At 38.5% G+C, this 19,798-nt stretch overlaps 1 protein-coding gene and 1 pseudogene across 9 annotated transcripts in view; both read right to left on the reverse strand.

Annotated features, from left to right (window-relative positions):
- Window positions 1–1,160: 1,160 nt before the first annotated feature.
- The window catches only part of ARHGAP12 (Rho GTPase activating protein 12), a 70,676-nt gene continuing 52,038 nt past the window's right edge, over window positions 1,161–19,798 (reverse strand). For 4 of the 9 annotated variants that reach the window (XM_060782495.2, XM_060782491.2, XM_060782492.2 and 1 more), the window contains 13 exons: window positions 18,500–18,568; window positions 18,176–18,256; window positions 17,005–17,066; window positions 15,288–15,369; window positions 14,773–14,877; window positions 13,608–13,706; window positions 10,541–10,643; window positions 9,432–9,551; window positions 7,258–7,356; window positions 6,873–6,950; window positions 6,417–6,551; window positions 4,199–4,301; window positions 1,161–2,828 (listed from right to left, as the gene is read on the reverse strand). In XM_060782495.2, coding sequence (XP_060638478.2) covers window positions 2,654–2,828; window positions 4,199–4,301; window positions 6,417–6,551; window positions 6,873–6,950; window positions 7,258–7,356; window positions 9,432–9,551; window positions 10,541–10,643; window positions 13,608–13,706; window positions 14,773–14,877; window positions 15,288–15,369; window positions 17,005–17,066; window positions 18,176–18,256; window positions 18,500–18,568 — 1,311 coding nt within the window. In that variant the 3' untranslated portion in view covers window positions 1,161–2,653. The remainder of the gene's footprint in view (window positions 2,829–4,198; window positions 4,302–6,416; window positions 6,552–6,872; window positions 6,951–7,257; window positions 7,357–9,431; window positions 9,552–10,540; window positions 10,644–13,607; window positions 13,707–14,772; window positions 14,878–15,287; window positions 15,370–17,004; window positions 17,067–18,175; window positions 18,257–18,499; window positions 18,569–19,798) is intronic. The other 5 variants (XM_060782496.2, XM_060782494.2, XM_060782500.2 and 2 more) reach the window with 3 other exon arrangements.
- Window positions 8,447–8,614, reverse strand: LOC137097457 (U2 spliceosomal RNA; annotated as a pseudogene).

Raw genomic sequence — 19,798 nt, forward strand, 5'->3', positions numbered from 1 at the left:
CCAACTATAAAATTATTTCTGTTGCTACTTCAGAAGTGTAATTTTGCTACTGTTATGAATTGTAATGTAAATATCGTTTGTAGGATGTATTTCCATTCACTGGACCAAATTTGGCACAAAACCCCAGTACGCCCACATTTGAATACTGATGGGGTTGGAGGGGTTGTTTTTGTCATTTGGGAGTTATAGTTGCAGGAATTTATAGTTAACCTAGAATAAAAGAGCATTCTGAACTCCACCAACGATGGAACTGAACCAAACTTGGCACACAGAACTCCCATGACCAACAGAAAATACTGGGACGGTTTGGTGGGCATTGGCCTTGAGTTTGGGAGTTGTAGTACACCTACATCCAGAGAGCACTGTGGACTCAAACAATGATGGATCTGGACCAAACTTGGCACAAATACTCAATATGCCCAAATGTAAACACTGGTGGAGTTTGGGGAAAACATACCTTGACATTTGGGAGTTGTAGTTGTTGGGATTTATAGTTCACCTACAATCAAAGAGCATTCTGAATCCCACCAATGATAGAATTGGACCAAAATTCCGAGACAGAACTGCCATGCCTTGAAGGGATTTGCTGGCGCGAGCCTTCCTCCAACCTCATACGCTCTCCTTCGCCCGAACATGTGCACCACGCTGCCATGTGTTGAGCACGCCTGCTCTCCCCTTCCTCACTCAGAGTATCAGAAACAGCCTTCTCCTTGGCTGAGATGCTGGCCAATCATAGCAGAGGAGGGCTTTTGGTGGGAGGATTTGCCGTCTGTTTCCAAAAAGGAAGAGAATGACAGGTGGAGGGATCTTCAGCCTTCTCTGCCAAAGGGGTTCCCAAGAGAATCAGAAATATGTTTTCTGGTGATCTTGGGTGACTCCTCTGAAACCCTCTTGTGACCTCCCCACGGGTCCTGACCCCCATGTTGAAAAATGTTTCTATAAGGAAATCCCTTTTTTAAAATCCAAGTCTCAGTCACTATACAGCAATATAGCCACACTTTGGGAATTAGATAATCCAAGAAAAAAGGCAAGAACAACAGTCATTCCACTTCTCCAACCAGTCAACCGAAATAACATACAGCATTAAGAAAAAGGTTATTGCATACTTGGTATGTATGGTTTCAAGAGGACAAGATACTACCCAAATCTAGAGCACCGGATTCCAAAACGGCTAACAGTTTTATTTATTCAGATTCCATGTAGCAAATGTCAGATACAGCAGTTAGTCTAGAAAAATACATTTAAAAAAAATCTTCCGCGGACCATGTCTCCTGTAACAAAATCTCCTGAAACCTATTTTACAAATCAATCTATAATATTAATGTAAAAAGGAATCTTGAAGTTCGGCATTTTCATTATATCCAGATATCCATCTATTCAAACATAGGGTTCTGTTATTTATAGGCATTAGAATTTGCAATACATTTACCTAATGTAGCTCCTATACATATTAAATAATATCAGAGGCTTTGCTTGTAGTGCATTAACCACTGAAGCAAAACACACTCAGTGTTATTCCAGTACCAGTCGCATTGCAATCGCTTGCATGCATATGTAATTGCCATTGAAAAGTGCAGCTTCCCCAAATAGTTCATGACTGTGTGGGAACTCTGAAACACCATTGATGGCGTAATAATATCACTTGCTAATTTGCACATGATAGAAATAGAAGACCAGAAAGTATTCTGAGACAGTTCCATTTTGTATATAAATATTGTAAAATCCAAACACAGTACGGTCTTCACATCCCAATTCACTACCACAGGTTCATACCAACAATTCAGTGTACTCTTTATACGTTAGGATTGTTTGGTACCATGTTATTTTAGATCAAAGTGTAGACCAAACATATCCTGGAAAATACAAATTTTATTAACTGAAAGCTCCGATTCATCACAGACCATATAGTATATCTCCTCCGTCAGATATATGTACCATTTCAGTATCTGAAGCAATGCTGCTGTGCATTCAAGAGAGCCAGCATGAGTCTGTGCAACAAAGTTAAAACAATACCAAGAACAAAAAAGCAGACCTCGTGTGAGGAATTTCCACTGGCCACTGTTAGCAATTATTTAAATCTGCCAAACAAACAGAAAGGAAAATAACCCTGTAGACAAGATATAAGAATTATCTTACAGGCTGAACATATAAGCACACGTTGAAATTATTCACTCAAAATGCCCGTGGAGGTTTTCCGAGTCAGCTGAGGAGCTTTATCATCCCCAAAAGTAAATGGCGAAACCAATGTTAAAAATTAATGGAAAATGCTATTCCAGATGATCCAGACTGACATTCAGATTTAGCTTCTCTCACTATGGACTCCAGTGTGTATACAGCTATATGAGATCTGAAGTTTAAAGTCTTATTGAATATATATATGTATATATATACACACACACTTTGAGACAGTCACAATAATTAACTGTAAGGAAATTCAAAGTTTCGGTATTTTCCACCAAAAAAGGGGAAAAAAAGAAAAAGAAAATTCAGCTAAAACAAAACACTCTCTTCCCTCTCCCACAAAAAGTGCAAAAAACATCAAGTTGCTGCTTGGTCCACAAATAGCGCCACGTACAAAAGAGATGCAGTTTCTGCCAGAAGAAGAAGAGTAGTAGTTGTCGTCTTTCTCCTAAGGCCAATTTCACAGGGAAATTCAGCGTCCAAAGATGGAGTTCAGTTCTAGTAGGATTAGCTCTACAATCTGGTTCTGATACACGGTGTGAACAGCTATGTTACATGTCTCTTTTTCTGGTTTTAACAGAGTTGGGCCAAACACTATGGCTATGCTCTGATAGGTCATTCGGTTCCGCTCTCCATTTTCTACAATTCTGGAAAAAAGAAAGGGATGCGCATTTCAGATACTAAAACGAAAAATAACATAGCAGCTATCAAAGTAACTTCTGTATTACATAGTCCAACACACATTTTGGTGCCTCAAGCGACAGACCCATTCCTGTGTATACTTGATTTGCTGATTCCAAAAATGGTGCCACTTTTCCCCTATTAGCTCCAGTTTTTGAGATACGGAATATATGGATTCGTCAGTTACCATCTGCTTGCCCATAGAAAATCATGACAACTATTATAAACCACACGGAGTCCCCTTGGGGAGATAGGGTGGGTTATAAATAAAGTATTATTATTATTATCATCATTACTGTTATTATTATTAATTGATACACAATAAGATGAGTACACAGCAAACAAGATCACTATGCTGGCTTTTGTATTTGATCACACGTTGGACACTTCCCAAGTGTCTAGAACTATGCGATGTATCGGTGAATAATGCGTGCAGATCAAAGTAAGGTGGCCTTGGGCAACTGACAGATGCTAGTATTGACAGCGCTGTTTTTAAGTGCAGGCCAAGGTCTTTAGGCACTGCACCCAGTGTGTCAATCACCACTGGGATCACATTAACTGGCTTGTGCCAGAGTTATTGTTATCATTATTATTATTTCTATGTGCTGATGTGGTCTATCCAATGCAATGTTCTGCATCAGCGCCCCAAATATCAGTATATTGTTCCGAAGTCTCTGATGTGTACATAGACCTTTCCTGCTGATCTTATGAGGATAAAGTAATTGCTTTTCAAAAAAAAAACCTACAATGCAATAGCATCCCTTCCCTGTGTATATTCTTACAGAGAGATTCCCTATTCATAAAATTAATGGCACAATCCAAGTTTATAAGCTCTAGAGCTCTACACTAGCCCAGATTGTGTCATTAATTTTATGGATTGGAAATCCTACCTATAAGAACTTTACATTACAGTTAGTTGGACCATTTCTCAGTGCCGATGCATACAAATATGCAAAACGATCCACTACAATGAGCTTCAAGGTATTTTGGCAAACAACTCACTTCCTTCATCTCACACCTCTACACTCCTTTATACTGTGCTAGCACTCAGTTTTTGAGAAGTCGAGTGCAAGGAGCTGGGCTGGAAGAGCAGGCTGACTTTAATAGGACAACGTTTTAATTAGGAGATGAAAATGATTTATGTTTTTATTACTTTTGTGATGGTTTTATATTATATAGTAATGTTTTTAAATGTTTTATGGTGTTTGGGCATCAAATTGTTGCCTCTGTAAACCGCCCTGAGCCGCCTGAGGGCTGGGAAGGGCGGTATGCAAATATAGTAAACAAAAAAATAATAATAAATTTGTTCATCCTGAGAATAATAACAGTTACTCACTTCTTGAGATGCCTGAAGAGTACTTGCATGGTATCTTGGTTTGGCTTTGGCAACTGTTTGATCAGCTCTTTTACAGCATGAACTCGCTGCCTAGGTTCTTGTTCTGCACAGGAAAGGGAAAGAGGAGAACATAAGCTAATATCGGCTGCCACCTCGTGGCCAAAGTTATAATTCCTTACAACAACAAAATAATTGCTGTTGGTCTACTGCAGCATTAACTAGCAAGCACATTAAAATTCTATAGTATCCCTACAAGCATAAGATGAGTAACTTAAGAGGGTATAAATTGTTAGCAGACACCACATTTTATTCAATGGGTGAAGGCGACTTGTAATTATAATAGGAGTATAAAAACATGATGGTATTAAAGGTATGTGTGTCCTTCGTAATGCGATCTTAACAATTTACCTGCAATGGGCTCCTTCCATTTTAGTAAATAGTAAGTGGACACAGACAAGAAACATGGCAAAAGGCAAGCTGGAATGCATTTCAGTCCCCTAAGGCCTTCTATAGTGGTCATTAAAAATAAATAAAGCTTAAAAGGCTGATTTTTCTTCCGCATGACCTTAGCAAGTTTGGAATTTGTTACTAACTGTGATGCTATGCAACCTGCTTTCAGTGAATCCTAGAAATAATCTGCTTGCTAAAGAAATTCACTTGAGTGTCCATTTACACTACATATTGCTAGGCTCATTGATCCTAGGTGGAAACTGGAAACAACCACACTGTTTAGATTCTATGTTCATGGCTTGATTTGTGCTCTCAAGAATGTATGGGACTACTTCATGCATCTGACACCTGCCTACAAAAGTCAATAATTAAAAACACTGTACTATTGTACAAACAATGAATGCTAGTGTGGCACGGTGGCTTAAGCACCGGACAATAACTCTGGAGACCAGAGTTTAAATCTTCACTCAGCCATGAAAACATATTGGCTGACTTTAGGCAAATTGCACTCTCTCAGCCTCTAAGGCTAACCTCCTAGGAACAGATCTTGTCAAGAAAACACATGAAAGGTTCACTTTAGGGTCACCATAAACTAGAAATGATGTGAAGGCACACAACAATTACATAATCACTTGTAATTGCAGCATGGCTATTTCTCCTTTATTATCATGGAGTTGCAGGATTAAACCCTTGTGCCAGCAGGACTGAAGACTGACAGTTCAGAGGTTCAAATCTGGGGAGAGTGTGGATGAGCTCCCCCTGTCAGCTCCAGCTCCCCATGCGGGGACATGACAGAAGCCTCCCACAAGGATGTCAAAACATCAAAACATCAGGGCAGCCCTGGGCAACGTCCTTGCAGATGGCCAACTCTCTCACACCAGAAGTGACTTGCAGTTTCTCAAGTTGCTTCTGACATGAAAAAATTGAGTTTTCTTAGCAAGATTTATTTATTTAGAGCAGTTTTGCCTTTGCCTTCATCTGGGATGGAGAGGAACTTGCTCAAGGTCATCCAATGGATATCCATGACCAACTAGGGATTCCCACCTTAAGTCTCTAGATCAGAACCTCAAACTTTTCATGTTGGTGACATACTTTTTAAACATGCATTATTTTGCGACACAGTAATTCAGTTTTGCTACCAAATCAGAGGTTCAACCAATCCATTATAAGCGATATGGACACATATATAGCTTGTAATGACAAAATATAAGTGGACACAACATATCTCATGAAAAAGTTTTCATATATACTTTTAAAAAGATGTGATTTATTGCTGTTAGGGATTATGGGAATTGAAGTCCAAAACACCTGGAGGGCCAAAGTTTGCCCATGCCTGACCTAGAGGTTTCCCATTATGTTTGCACAAAACACTAATAAGCTTCAGCCAACACTGATGGGTTGTGACACACCGTTTATAAAGCTCTGCTCTAGGTCACAGTCCAATACTACACCATGCTGGCTTCTCTTAAAGTGTATAGTACTTAAATAATATATTATTAGGTTACACTGATAGCATTTTACAAAGCAATTTGCAACATAAATTCTTCTCAATTGAACAATAACCCCAGTGTTCCCAGCATAGTGGTAGTGGGGAGGATAAAGCGAATACACTATGACGTTTTAGGGCTAGCTGCTGAGTTAATAGCGCAAGTGGGATTCAAGTGCAGGCATCCTGATGTTTAGATCAATCTCTTATTTTTGTACAAACTTCTAATTGAAATGAACTAGACATTCACAGGGTGAAAAGTTTCTTTCATGAAATACTTACTGATCGCATTGACAAAATCATTGAAATGGCTGAACGTGAAGAGTGGCTCTGGCAATTCTCTAAAAAACATTTTCAGGGCTCCTGTAATGACATGGATGTCTTCCCATTTACTGTCATTCAAATCCAGTTTTTCATCTGAAAGAGAAAGAAACATGTTGTTGGCTGGTTTCGCTGCCTCAAAACGAGCTCCAATTGGCATGATTCAAACTATTAAAATGAACATTTCAGTGAAGCAACAAATGACAATGAAAGAATATTAAAGCTAAAGATTAAAAACCTTATAAAATGCGGTTCACCATTTCTCCTCAGTGTTTCAGAATGAAAACATAAGGTGTTAAGCTTCGCTGTGTCAAGCATTTACAGATCAAGGACTAACTCACTATAGCTCTTCTTTATCAATTAGGAACCGAATCACTAAATCCATTCTTTAGTTGGTGGTTATTAAGAGGAACTTACCGTGATTAACAGCAAATCTTAACTTCTGTATTACTGCAAGATTTCCACTAACTCTGTACAACCCATCAACATCCAATCCTGTAAAAAATTACAATTTATTATGAGGCTATAGCTTTTTAGTTCTGATATCACACATAGTTTCCTAAAATGCAGTGTGACCTCTATATCCACAGGATTTTTTTAACATCTCTAAACACATAAGATACTTGGTTTTCTAAAGTTTCAAGAGACATATAAAGAGGAACAATAACAGAGACAAGCTAAGCTTGCATTTCATACAGAATGACTATTCTGCCCAAACAGAATTGATTTGACATATATGCAAAAACTTAGTAAAATCAGTATCAACAGTGTTCAGAATTAGTAAGTTTTATCTTCTTCTTACCATGTTCTTCAACATGGTCAATACATAGTTTCACAAATGTTGGCACCGTGGTGTTCTCTCTTTGACACAAGCTGCTTAGATTGCAACCAAATACTTGATCTGAAAAATGGGGAAAGAAACAGTGTTTGCAAGTGAAGAAAAGAACATAACAACAACAACAACAACAACAACAACGTTTTATTTATAGCCCGCCCTATCTCCCTGAGGGGACTCAGGGCAGCTTCCAGTACAATAAAACACAGTAGCAAACATTCAGTGCCATATAACAAACATATAACAGACTTTTTAAAAAAACCCAAAAAAGGATGCAATAAAAATTAAAATAACAACTTAAATAAACAACTCTTTAATAATTTGATTAAATTGGAGCAAAGATGGTGTACAGCTAACAGATAAAGGTAGGTGTCAGGCAATTTTTTGGTGCACCGTTCCTGAGGGCACAGTAATACCAAGGCTGATGCATGCAGTGGATGGAATAAACTCCTATTCCAGTGGTTTTCAACCTTACTAATGCCGTGACCCGCTAATACACTTCCTCATGTTGTGGCGACCCCCAAGCATAGAATTACTTTCGTTGCTACTTCATGACTGCAATTTTGCTACTGTTATGAATCGTAATGTAAGTATCTGATATACAGGATATATATTCATTCACTGGATCAAATTTGGCACAAATACCTAATTTTAATACTAGTGATTGTGGGGGGGGGGGGTGATTTTGTTATTTGGGAGTTGTAGTTGCTGGGATTTATAGTTAACCTACAATTAAAGAGCATTCTGAACTCCACCAACGATGAAATTGAACCAAACTTGGCACACAGAACTCCCATGATCAAAAGAAAATATTGGAAGGATTTGGTGGGCATTGACCTTGAGTTTTGGAGTTGTAGTTCACCTGCATCCAGAGAGCACCATGGACTCAAACAATGATGTATCTGGACCAAACTTGGCACAGATACTAAATATGCCCAAATGTGAACACTGGTGGAGTTTGGGGGAAACAGACCTTGACATTTGGGAGTTGTAGTTGCTGGGATTTATAGTTCACCTACAATAAAAATAGCCCCTTGAACCCCACCAATGATAGAATTGGGCCAAACTTCCCACAAAGAACCCCCATGATCAAAAGAAAATACTGTCTTTCCTTATGATCTTTGACAACCCCTCTGATACCCCCTTGTGACCCCCCCAGGAGTCCCGACCCCCAGGTTGAGAAACACTGTCCTATTCCATCTCCCAGGCAAAAAATCCATTTAATATATAGTCATCCAATAGAGAACATATAAGAGATTAAATTTACAAGAACAGATACTACACTTGATCATAACCTCAATCATAGGCAAAAGTCTGAGTTGGTCATCTCTGGCTTGTTAATTTTTTTCTTTTCTACATTGATCAGCATCTAACGTAGATACAGGTAGTCTCAGAGCTACAAGCATCCAACTTGCAAACAACTCATAGCTAAAAACAGGGATGAGACAACAGGAAGTGAGAGAAATCTACCGCTCAGAAAGGAATTTCACTCCTGAAAGAGATATCATGGGGAAAAGGTCCCTCCACTGAAGCTTCATCTCCAATCCTTGTCTCCACAACAAGCCATTTTTTTTTCAAAATTCAATTATCACAGGGATAGAAAGTGAGATGAAATCTTCTGACCAGGAGCACAGACAGCAAAATAAGCACTTCCCTATGCTATTCAAAGCTAAAACTGTGTATTTTTTAGCTAGTTACACTTAAACATGTACTTGTTCCATCTTACATACAAATTTAACTTCAGAACAAACCTACAGAATCTATCTTGCTCATAACTTAGGGACTGCCTGCACTGTGAGTCTAGTTACAACTCCTTTCTCATTCAATGTACATCTCTTACTTTCACATCATATCTTTTAAAATGATATTCTCATTCATAAAGATGAACAAAATTAATAAAGGGAAGCTTTGTGTTTGTGGAGCTAGGCTGGTGGGTGCACCTGCGTAACAAACATTTGCAAGGAACAGAAAAGAAAGAAAGAAAGAAAGAAAGAAAGAAAGACAGAAAGAAAGACAGAAAGATGGGGAAAAGAACATCAGCTGCCCACCTACTTAGTGCCTGTCCTCATTACTTTATTTGCCAATTCCAAATATAAATACATATCACAAACATTCTATTAAAAGAAAGGGAAGAGCCTCACCTTTGATGTAGCCTTTTTCACGGACTGCTTGTAATGTAGGCCTGCGGGTCAAAAATTTCTTCAGTTTTGTTTTGGTCTTCTTCTGTTCCGTAGAATCAATGCTACCAGATATTTTTATTGCTGAAAAAAAATGCATTATTTTTTAAGTGATTTATTTGTCTTAATGTATTGAGTGCTAAAATTGGAATTCTCCTAGAGAGGAAAAAAAACCTGTCACATAGTAATATTAATAGCCTATGCTTTGTGCTACCAATTGTATGAAAGCCCAACAAGCAATTTCCACATGTTTATGGAAAAATGTTGAAATGCACATTATAGTTGCAATACTAGCCTTCATATTTGTAATGCATTTACAAAGTTTCTAGCAGACTGTTAGTATTATGATTCTCACATGGAGCCCCCGGTGGCACAATGGGTTAAATCCTTGTGCCAACAAGACTTCTGATTGAAAGGTTGATGGATCAAATCCGGGGAGCGAGGTAAGCTCCTGTGTGTCAGCTCCAGCTTCCCATATGAGGACATGAGAGAAGCCTCTCACAGGATGGTAAAACATCCAGGCATCCCCCAGGCAATGTCCTTGCAGACAACCAATACTCTTACATCAGAACTGACCTGCAGTTTCTCAAGTCACTCCTGACATGAAAAAAAAAACTCACATAATCTGTTGGTTCCATTAACTGAGTAGACTAACTTCCTACAAAAATTCTTTACTGATGCACAGAATGGAAATGAAGGCTTGAAACTACTCTTTGCAGGATCTTGGGAGACTGGTATAAAATTTCTAAAAGAATGAGCTTCCTTCAAACCTGATGACACATCCCTTTCTCTGAAATAAATATTTATCACTGACAAAAAGGTGTTTAGCTTCACTCAGATAAGTAAAACTAGTGTAAATAAACACTGGTTGTATGTCAGCAATTGAAAGCTGACCAAAGGCAAACAGACACCTTACAAGAACACAGACAAAATTACGATGGAGCAATATCTAATTATCAAGAAATGTTTTCCATTGATAAGATGTTAACCTACAACTTCTCATCACTATGCAGAATCCAGAAATAAAATTTATGTTAAAAAAAAAAAGCCAAAGCAAAGGAAATGCAACTTACAACGAAGTTTTTTGGCATCTTTGTGGTCTTTTTCTTTGTCTTGTTTTTCCACCCCAGGAGAATCTGGCACTTCATCCTCCAGTGCTTCATCGGACTCTGCTGCCTATTGAGATAAAGAAAAGGATTCAAGTAATAATACTTTATGTAATGAAGCACACTCTTTTACAGTACATCCAGTTAAATTGCTGCTTCATAATGAAACTTAGGTATTGTGATCTTATGTTTCCATTTATTTAATAACTAGACATTAATTTTCAATAGGTTCTCATCCTCATAGTATATACGAATTGCTTCTGTCAGTGGAAGCTTAAAATCTCTGCCCTTGTCTACGGCTCAAATTCTTTAGGGGCTTGTGCTGCTGAACTGCTGACCTGAAGGTTGGCAGTTCGAATCCACGCGGTGCGGTGAGCTCCCGCTGGCAGTTCAAAAACTTGCAAATGTGAGCACATCAATACTGCCTCAGCAGGAAAAGGCAAAAAGATACTCCATGCAGTCATGCCAACCACACGACCAGGAGGTGTCTATGACAATACAGGCTCCTTGGCTTGGAAATAGAGCACCGCCTCCAGAGCTGGAAATGAAAAGCAGAAGCCTTTGCCTTTGTCTGTTATTTGTATTTCATTGTATTTCACTGTAACAAGGTATTGAATGTTTGCCTGTGTCTGTTTATATGCTGTAATCTGCTCTGAGTCCCCTTGGAGAGAAGGGCGGAATATAAATAAGGTGTTTCTGTTGTTGTTGTTATTCAAGTATAACTTATAATCCAAAGTACATTTTGCAAACATTATCTCAATATTCCTAGTATGTATGTTGTAGCTAAGACACAGTAACTTGCCTATGACCTTCTAGTACAGGCATGGGCAAACTTCGGCCCTCCAGGTGTTTTGGACTTCAATTCCAAGTGAAGGAAGGCCATGCTCTTCTCAACATGGACTGCAATGAGCACTGCCATTTATCCCACAATGCCATCATTCATGGATGGGAAACCTGTAGCCCTCTTAATAAAACCAAGGGTCTGGGGAAAACCAAAAACTTGATTTTCTGGGTAGCCTTAAACCATTAGTAGGCTGTACAAAAAGAGCTGTGACAAACTGCAGAGGCATAGGTTACCATACCAGAGAGTTTTAAAGCTGAATACAAGCTAATAGCCGATGCTACATCTTTCTCAAACCATGTAGCCGAGATGGGCCTTGATAGTTTCACAATTGTAAGCAGGACTGGAAATAATTGTTGGCTAAAGTCATCTCAGGCAGAAGGCCAGACTGAGGCCGTTAAGTCAATCTGACACCATGACCTGCCAAGCCTTGAAAGCTCTCCTCTCTGTTAATATCAGATATTTAGCTGAATCATTCAGTGAGATATAATCTGCATAGGCTCCTTTCCAGTGCCAGATATCAATTCCAAACCCTGTGCAAATCAGGAAGCAGTTGGCAGCATCCCAACGAAGCTATGCACTTGCAACATGATGCTTGGGACTGTGTTCTGGGTTCACTGCCAGTTTACTAAAGAGCCATTTATGAAAACTTCAGTAAACAGCATTAAGGAATTAATGTTGACAGTAAACAATGGGATTTTCCATTCTTGTCATAAAATCCTTTATCAAGCTGCAAGGAGTGTTTTTCCCCCTTTTTATGAATAAAACACGCCAATGTTGCTCTTTTGTATTCTGAGTACACACAGGTACTGCATGTAAGTCTAAGCCCAAGCAACTAGGTCTCTATTAAAAAGATGTAAATCAATCCTAAACCTCTTTTTTATATTATTTACTCTTCAGATCTTAAAAGGTAACGTACAAACCCTGAAGAGAAAAAAAAGAACCATACAGAGATTTTATTTAAAAGTACCTCTATCTAATCAACATTCCATTTTAAAGTGAACCACCAGCACTACACCTTAATACCATGTTTCCCTGAAAATAAGACACTGTCTTACATTTATTTTTCCTCAAGAAAATATGGCTTATTTTCAGGGAATGTATTATTTTTATTTAGTACGGTACAACAATCTGCATTTATGGGATGATCTCTCTGGGTTACTGTGAGAAAGACCCACAGACTGCTGCTGGTTGGTGCTGGGGGAAAGAGACCCACAGTGTTGAGTAAAACTGCAGCCACAGCTTTACTTCTTCCCCCGGAGGACACACAATACCTAAAGCACAGCACCCTGCTCCTCACTTCACTGAGGAGACAGACATTTACTTTCACTTTCTATGTTTCCCTCTATGTCTCAGCTTGCAGCACGCACAGGATGACTGGAACCTGGTGGAGTGCTGACCTTGTACGCTGCATAGACACGTCTATCACTATGTCTTATTTTCAGATATGGCTTATATTGAGCAAATGCTTATAAATCCTGCTATGGCTTATTTCATGGGTATGTCTTATTTTAGGGGAAACTGGGTGGTTCACATCCTACATCAAGTAGCCCATTCTTTTTATTTTAAAAAAATCCTGCTTAGAATATCTGCATAATTTCCACCTCTGCAACAGAAGAAACAAAAACAAAGTGCAAGAAAAAAACCTCAAAATCACAATTCTATGACAAAATATATAATCTTGCCATTCACTAAAAGCTGACTCTGTTTTTTCACCCCCTAAAAGTTTACGAATTGTAAGAATTTGTTCAATATTCTGGTTCAAACTATTGTTTGATCTTGGTGCCAGACTTTGGTGGCTGGACTTCTGCCCACATCTTTTTTTAAAAAAAAACCGAACTGTATTAATTGATTGGGTGTCATTTCTGGGTTTTGGGGAAAGGGACGCTTAACCTAAAACAGGTCAAAAGATCCCTTAAAATATGACAAAATGGCTCTCCCACAGTATTTATAGGCCATTTATACTTTTGTGCCCTATAAGGCATGACAGGATGCAAAAATAGGTTCCCAAGATATTGTTGGGTGGGGGAGAGATAGTAATTTTGGATCCAGCAAGACATATGCAGTGCACAGACTGCACTGTGATCAATGACACTTCAACGTTTGTTTAATTGTTGTTTTGCCACACGGAGAGCACCCATTTTCAAGCCTAGAGCAAAAGGGAAGACAGTTAGGTAGGATTCAAATACGTACATGTTTACTGATGGCATAGCTCAGAACTTTAAACCACTCAGTAACAGAAATGTCATTGTCTGATTGAATTAACAGCTCAGTCCCTTGTCTGGTTTTCACCTTTAAAACAAAACAAAACTTGGTGTTAGAATTAATACACTTGACAGTCATTCAATGTTTCCCCACAAGATATACCCCAATATTAAGTAGTACTCGAGGACATAGACATGTGAGTCTGTATCAGAATACAAAGGAATTTAATAGTGAGATTTAGAGAAAAATATCTGTAGCATAAACTTTGTTAGACTAGGTCAACTTTGAATGCATCTGATGAAGTAATTCCAATCTATGAATTTTATTTTATTTTTTGCAAATCTCTTTCTCTTACTTAGTCCCAAAGGTGCTGCAAGTTCCCAGTGATAAGGGCGGTTGTTATGCTGTAACAATTTCTTCTAAAATATTTGTTTCTGCCTCTTTTTTTGTCATCTTACAACAGAGCTTTCCAAACTGTGTGTTGCGTCACGTCCATGTGTTGGGTGCAGTATGTAAAGTATCAAGAAACCATTGAGTCTATATAAAATAGGCAATAAATCATGTATTTTTAAAAATATAAATGAAAGGTTTCGTTATTATAATTTATGTATGTATCTGTATCTCATAAGGGGTCAGTTTGCTAATAAAAATGAATGACTGTGTCGCAAAATCATGCATGTCCAAAAAAGTATGTCACCAGCATAAAATGTTTGGAAAGCTCTGTCTTACAGCAATAAGAGCAAACTCACACCAATGACAACATTTATTGTTTAAAGAAGAATCCTCTATATCAGAGGAATCCATGGACAGAGAAGCCTTAGATACAGTGATCAGTGCTCTTTAGTTTTGACCCAGTTTGGATCTCCAGGTGTTATGGAATGACAACTCCCATCACTTTTGATTATCTGCCATGCAGATTGGGGATAATGATAATTGTAACCTAACAGTATTTGCTATTGGGGTTGGGGGATAGGTTAAAGTTACAAGGATATCTACACACTTTGTAACTAAATTCAAACCCCACTGTCCTGGCAAACCCCACTGTCCTGCAGCATTCTGATGTTACTGTATTGCAGTTCAATACTCCTTTCACCTCTGTAGTCAAGTTTGCAATACATAAAAAAAAGAATGGCAAAAAAGGGGAAACAATCACCTCGATCACATTTTTCTTGCTAGACTTCTCTCTTGTAGCCCAGTCAATAAATGCCCCTCTCAGATCCACTGTGAACTCCGGCTTAGATTGGTTTCCTCCAAACTTCTAGGAAAAAAAGAAAAGCATTCGTGACTTCTTTTCAGAGATTTGCAAATCTGAGATTTTGCTCATATGATCATACTAGAAAACTTGAAATAGTTCTGACAACTCAGAGGAATTCATTAAAGCAATTATGGAGTTTGCTCCGTTTGGAAAACTCACTTCCTGGATATGTTAAATGTTTGTGAGTTGGTTCACACAAAAGAATAGTTCATCCATCCATAAGAATGTCTGTTAAACCAGCTGCTTACAACACGGCAGTAATTTCCATGGTTGTAGCTGAATTTTAAACTTACTCTAATCCCTTTCTCAAAGCTTCTACCACTCCACATGACCAATTCAGAAGGTTTCTCCACAAAGCTCTTATGGGTAGTTTCTGCATTCTTTCGGAAATATTATAATCTTCAAATACTTACCCAACTAGTCCCACCTCCTTGAGTCTTGGTAAACAACAATGATGGTCCCTGCAATACCGCCCACCAGGGCATCCAATTCTTTCTGCACAAGAGATTTGTAAACAGAGATTTGTAAACAATCAACTTTATGTTACAAGCCCCAAGATCAACCAATACTGCTTGATATTCTTAGTATTATGATATTTTCAGGAATACTATTGGCAATGAAATGCCAGTCTTAACTTCTCATGCCACAAGAGCATGAATGATAGGTTAAAAAATGCTAAATGATGGAGTAACGCATTACAATAGCTCATTATTAGCAACCTTTATTTCCAAGAACCATCAATAACTAGTTTTCAACATATCGGTATGACTGCTTAAATAGGAGAAATAATGGAGGAAATTTTAAGATGGACTTAAAGCTTAAAGCTAACCTTAAAAACCGTGGCATAGACACAGAGAACTGGGAAGCCCTGGCCCCTGAGCGCTCTAACTGGAGGTCAGCTGTGACCAGCAGTGCTGCGGAATTCGAGGCACAAATGATGGGCGAAAGGGAGAAACATGCCAAGAGAAAGGCATGTCAAGCCAACTGCCTTTCACCTGGAAACCGATGCCCCCACAGTGGAAGAACATGCGGATCAAGAATAGGACCCCACAGTCATCTAAGTACCCATCACCAAGACACTACACTTGGCATACTCAGACAACGAGGGATCGCCTAAGTACGTAAGTAATGGAGGAGAAGTGGTAAATATCTGTAGTAGTTGAAACCAAAAATTCTTCTCCTAAACATGTTCCTCAAAATGATTTAAAATTATGAACAAACTAGCCGTCTCCTGCCATGCATTGCTGTGGCCAGGTCTGTGTATATGTGTTTTATGTGTGTATATATGTGTGTGTATATTTTTGTGTATATGCGTATATACGTGTTTTTGCGCATGCGTTGTAATGTATTTTTTAATTTTTGGCTTTTTAAGTCTCTTCCGCTATGTTTTTCAGTGTTTTTATGAGTGATGTTCACTCATTGGCCTGATAGGTATATTGTGTCCAAATTTGTTGTCAATTCACTCAGTAGTTTTTGACTTATGTTAATCCCACAAACGAACATTACGTTTTTATTTATATAGATGAGTAATTTCTACTAAAATCAACAAACCTTACTGATATAGATGTATTGAAAAAGATGCCCACAGCTCGTTGAAACTTTAGTCTGACCAATACAAAACTGTATGCTAAACGTATTGTCGAAGGCTTTCATGGCTGGAATCACTCAGTTCTTGTGGGTTTTTTCGGGCTATATGGCCATGTTCTAGAGGCATTTTTCCTGACGTTTCGCCTGCATCTATGGCAAGCATCCTCACTCAGAGGTGAGGATGCTTGCCATAGATGCAGACGAAACGTCAGGAGAAATGCCTCTAGAACATGGCCATATAGCCCGAAAAAACCCACAAGAACTGAGTGTATGCTAAACAATAGCCACTATTTATCTAAATTCATACCAAATATTCAGGTATTTTTCCCCTGAAATAAAGATCAGTTAAGCTTGAATCTTATTAACTGTCCCAAATAGAGTTGAACTAAGTGTTGGCCTACCATTCAACTAGTAATTAGAAGGGTTTATTCTAGTTGAGAAAATTAATAGGATAGAGGCCTAAATTTACATTACTTTTTACCTAAGCATTAAAAAAAGCTAAGAAATAGATCTAACAAGTGGAAATATCATCATTATACTTGCCGAAGTTTCTTCCCATTTTCTGTAATTTTTGTCACATTTAATAGTCCATACTTCTCTTGATCCTGAAGGAGGAATAACAGAACATCACTGAAGAAGAAGCATTTTTGTTTCCTTAAACAGGAAATACTGTATATACTTGAGTACAAGCTGACCTGAGTATAAGCTGAGGCACATAATTTTACCATAAAACTTGGGAAAACTTATTGACTCGAGTATAAGCTGAGGGTGGGAAATGCAGCAGGTACTGATAAATTTCAAAAATAAATGGGAAGGGTTGGTTGAAAAAGTGGGAAAATGAGTTGGAAAGGGGGTAGCTGGAAAAGTAGGACAGATTGGAGTGGGAAGTTGGCAACTGGGGAAGGGGGAAGGACAGAAGTTTGAAAGGGGGCTGGAAACTGGGAAAGGTTGGGATGGAAAGGGGGGCTGGAAAAGTGGGAAAGACCTGAGTCTAGAATGTGAAGGGGGGATTGGGAAAAGCTGGGGGAATTGGGGTGGGAAAGAGGAGCAAGTGGAAAAGATTGGGATGGGGAAAGGAAGACTGCAAAATAAGCAACACTAGGGTGCAAAAGGGGGGGAGGGGGGCTGGAAAGGTGGAAAGATTGGAGTGGGAAGGAGGCAAGTGGAGAAATGGGAAGCCTGGGGTAGGAAGGGGGAAACTAGAAAAGGAAGACTGGGATGGGAAAGTGGTGTTGGGAAAAATACTGAGATGGGAAGGGAGCAAGTGGGAAGGACTGAGGAGAGGAAGGCACACAGCTGGGTTGCTGTGCAAAGAGGTGAGGGTCCTGGTGTGAAGGCCTGGTCCTGAATGAAGGGCTTCTTTCAGCCCTACACCTTCCCACCAGGACCCTCACTTGAGTATAAGCTATGGGGGGCTTTTTCAGCCTTAAAAGGGGCTGAAGAGCTAGGCTTATACTCGAGTAAATCACTCTCCTATTACAAATATCTCCATGAAGAGATGAACTAACTTGAACTACAGGGACTTGGCTCTTGAATTAAAAGTACAATCCTATATATTATTTATCTCTGCCAATGTTTTAGTTCTGGATTGATTTTTTAAAAAACACAGAAGAATTCACAGCAAACTGTAACATACATGAATGCCTTTAATACATTAATAACAATAGATCTCAATATGGTTGTGGCTATTTAATAATACAAAATTCATACTGACTGTGCCTTGATGCTTAGGAGAGGAAGGCGAGGAAGGAGAGGAGTCGTTTTCAGAAAAAATCTTCGAAGCAACTTGAGAATCCTATAAAATAAGATGCATTGAAATAATTACCTCACAGAAATGACTCTAATACTCCTCAAGATTCACTTTCAGCAATATGACTGAATATGATTGCTTGATATGAAGAGAGTGGAATAATAGCCATGTATAAATTAAACTAACACTAACAATTCAGCACTATTTTCACGTACAGTTTTTCCTTCCATAGGAAAGCTACTAATCATTAAATATTGTATATAAATAAATCATGCTTCAGATACTAACTTGCTTCGGGGATGATGGAAACAAATATGCAGGATTAGGCAAGAGAAGTTCAGAAGAATTAGTTGGCAACTGTAAAAATATAAAAACTATTTTAATATATTATTATGCTTTCATAGTCTAATCTTTAAAAATCCAAAAGGAAACTGATTTGCATAAATTCAGATGCGAGTCACGCCCTTTAATTAGCTGCTCTCAAAAGATTATGGGTGCTGTAAACAAATTAGATGTAGGCATTTTTTTCTGCAGGCTACTGATGATCTTTCTTTAAAAAACAGAATATAATTTGAGCAGCAATAAGTGATATGAAAATTAGCACTTCATAGTTATAGTTTCTTCCCAAAAAGCAGGAGAACTGCAATGCTGACAAGTAGAGCCAGTGTGATTATAAAATTGAGTATGCAAAACCAGAATTTGTCTTGAATTCAGACTAAGGCTGGACCAGATGGCTCTTGAGGTCTCTTCCAGTTTTATAATTCTATGGTACTGATTAATCTAATTGAGAAACTAATATTAATCAGGCCTGATATAGAAGACTGGATGACCTCGGCCCAGTCACTGTATCTCAACCTGATCTACCTCACAGAAAATTGCGAGGGTAGCCTGGAGAAGGAAGACACAAACCACTTTAAGCTTGTTGAAGGAAAGGCAAGCAATCTATGTAACAAACATAAATAATAACATTTATTATAATAATATTATACATTATAATGTTTCATTACTAGAAATTCTTTTGATTTCATTGGCAGATTAAGAGCTATGCTATCATATCCATCATCATCAAAAATCCTTGGCACTTGCATTTGAGTACTAAATGTACTTCACATATATCATGGAATAAATTTGGACATAAAAGAGTATACCCTCTAAAGGTCCTTGCTAGCATTGAGTATCTCGTGCCCATTAAACCCATTTCAATTGCAGGTTGTAACACACCAAAATATGGGGAAATTAGGAGAGGGTGTGTGCAAAACACTGACATCCAGATGTGAGTGTTGAAGCTTTGCAGAAAAAAACAGAATTTTCTCCCTGACTCCACCTACCATTAGTATGGGTCCCTTCCACAGCAGAATATCCCCAAGATCAGTCTATCTTGATGTATAAAAGATTAAATATTCCAGCTCTAAACTAAGTAGGACTATGAAATGTCACTAATCCTCTGATGACTCTGAATCAGATAGCCTCCAACACTCCTCACCTGCCTGATCCTCAAAGCGGAATCCCTTTTATTTAATCGTGTCAGAAGCAACTTGAGAAACTGCAAGTCACTTCTGGTGTGAGAGAACTGGCTGTCTGCATGTT

Source organism: Anolis sagrei, chromosome 6, assembly GCF_037176765.1.
Source record: "Anolis sagrei isolate rAnoSag1 chromosome 6, rAnoSag1.mat, whole genome shotgun sequence".
In the NCBI taxonomy this organism is placed as follows: domain Eukaryota; kingdom Metazoa; phylum Chordata; class Lepidosauria; order Squamata; family Dactyloidae; genus Anolis; species Anolis sagrei.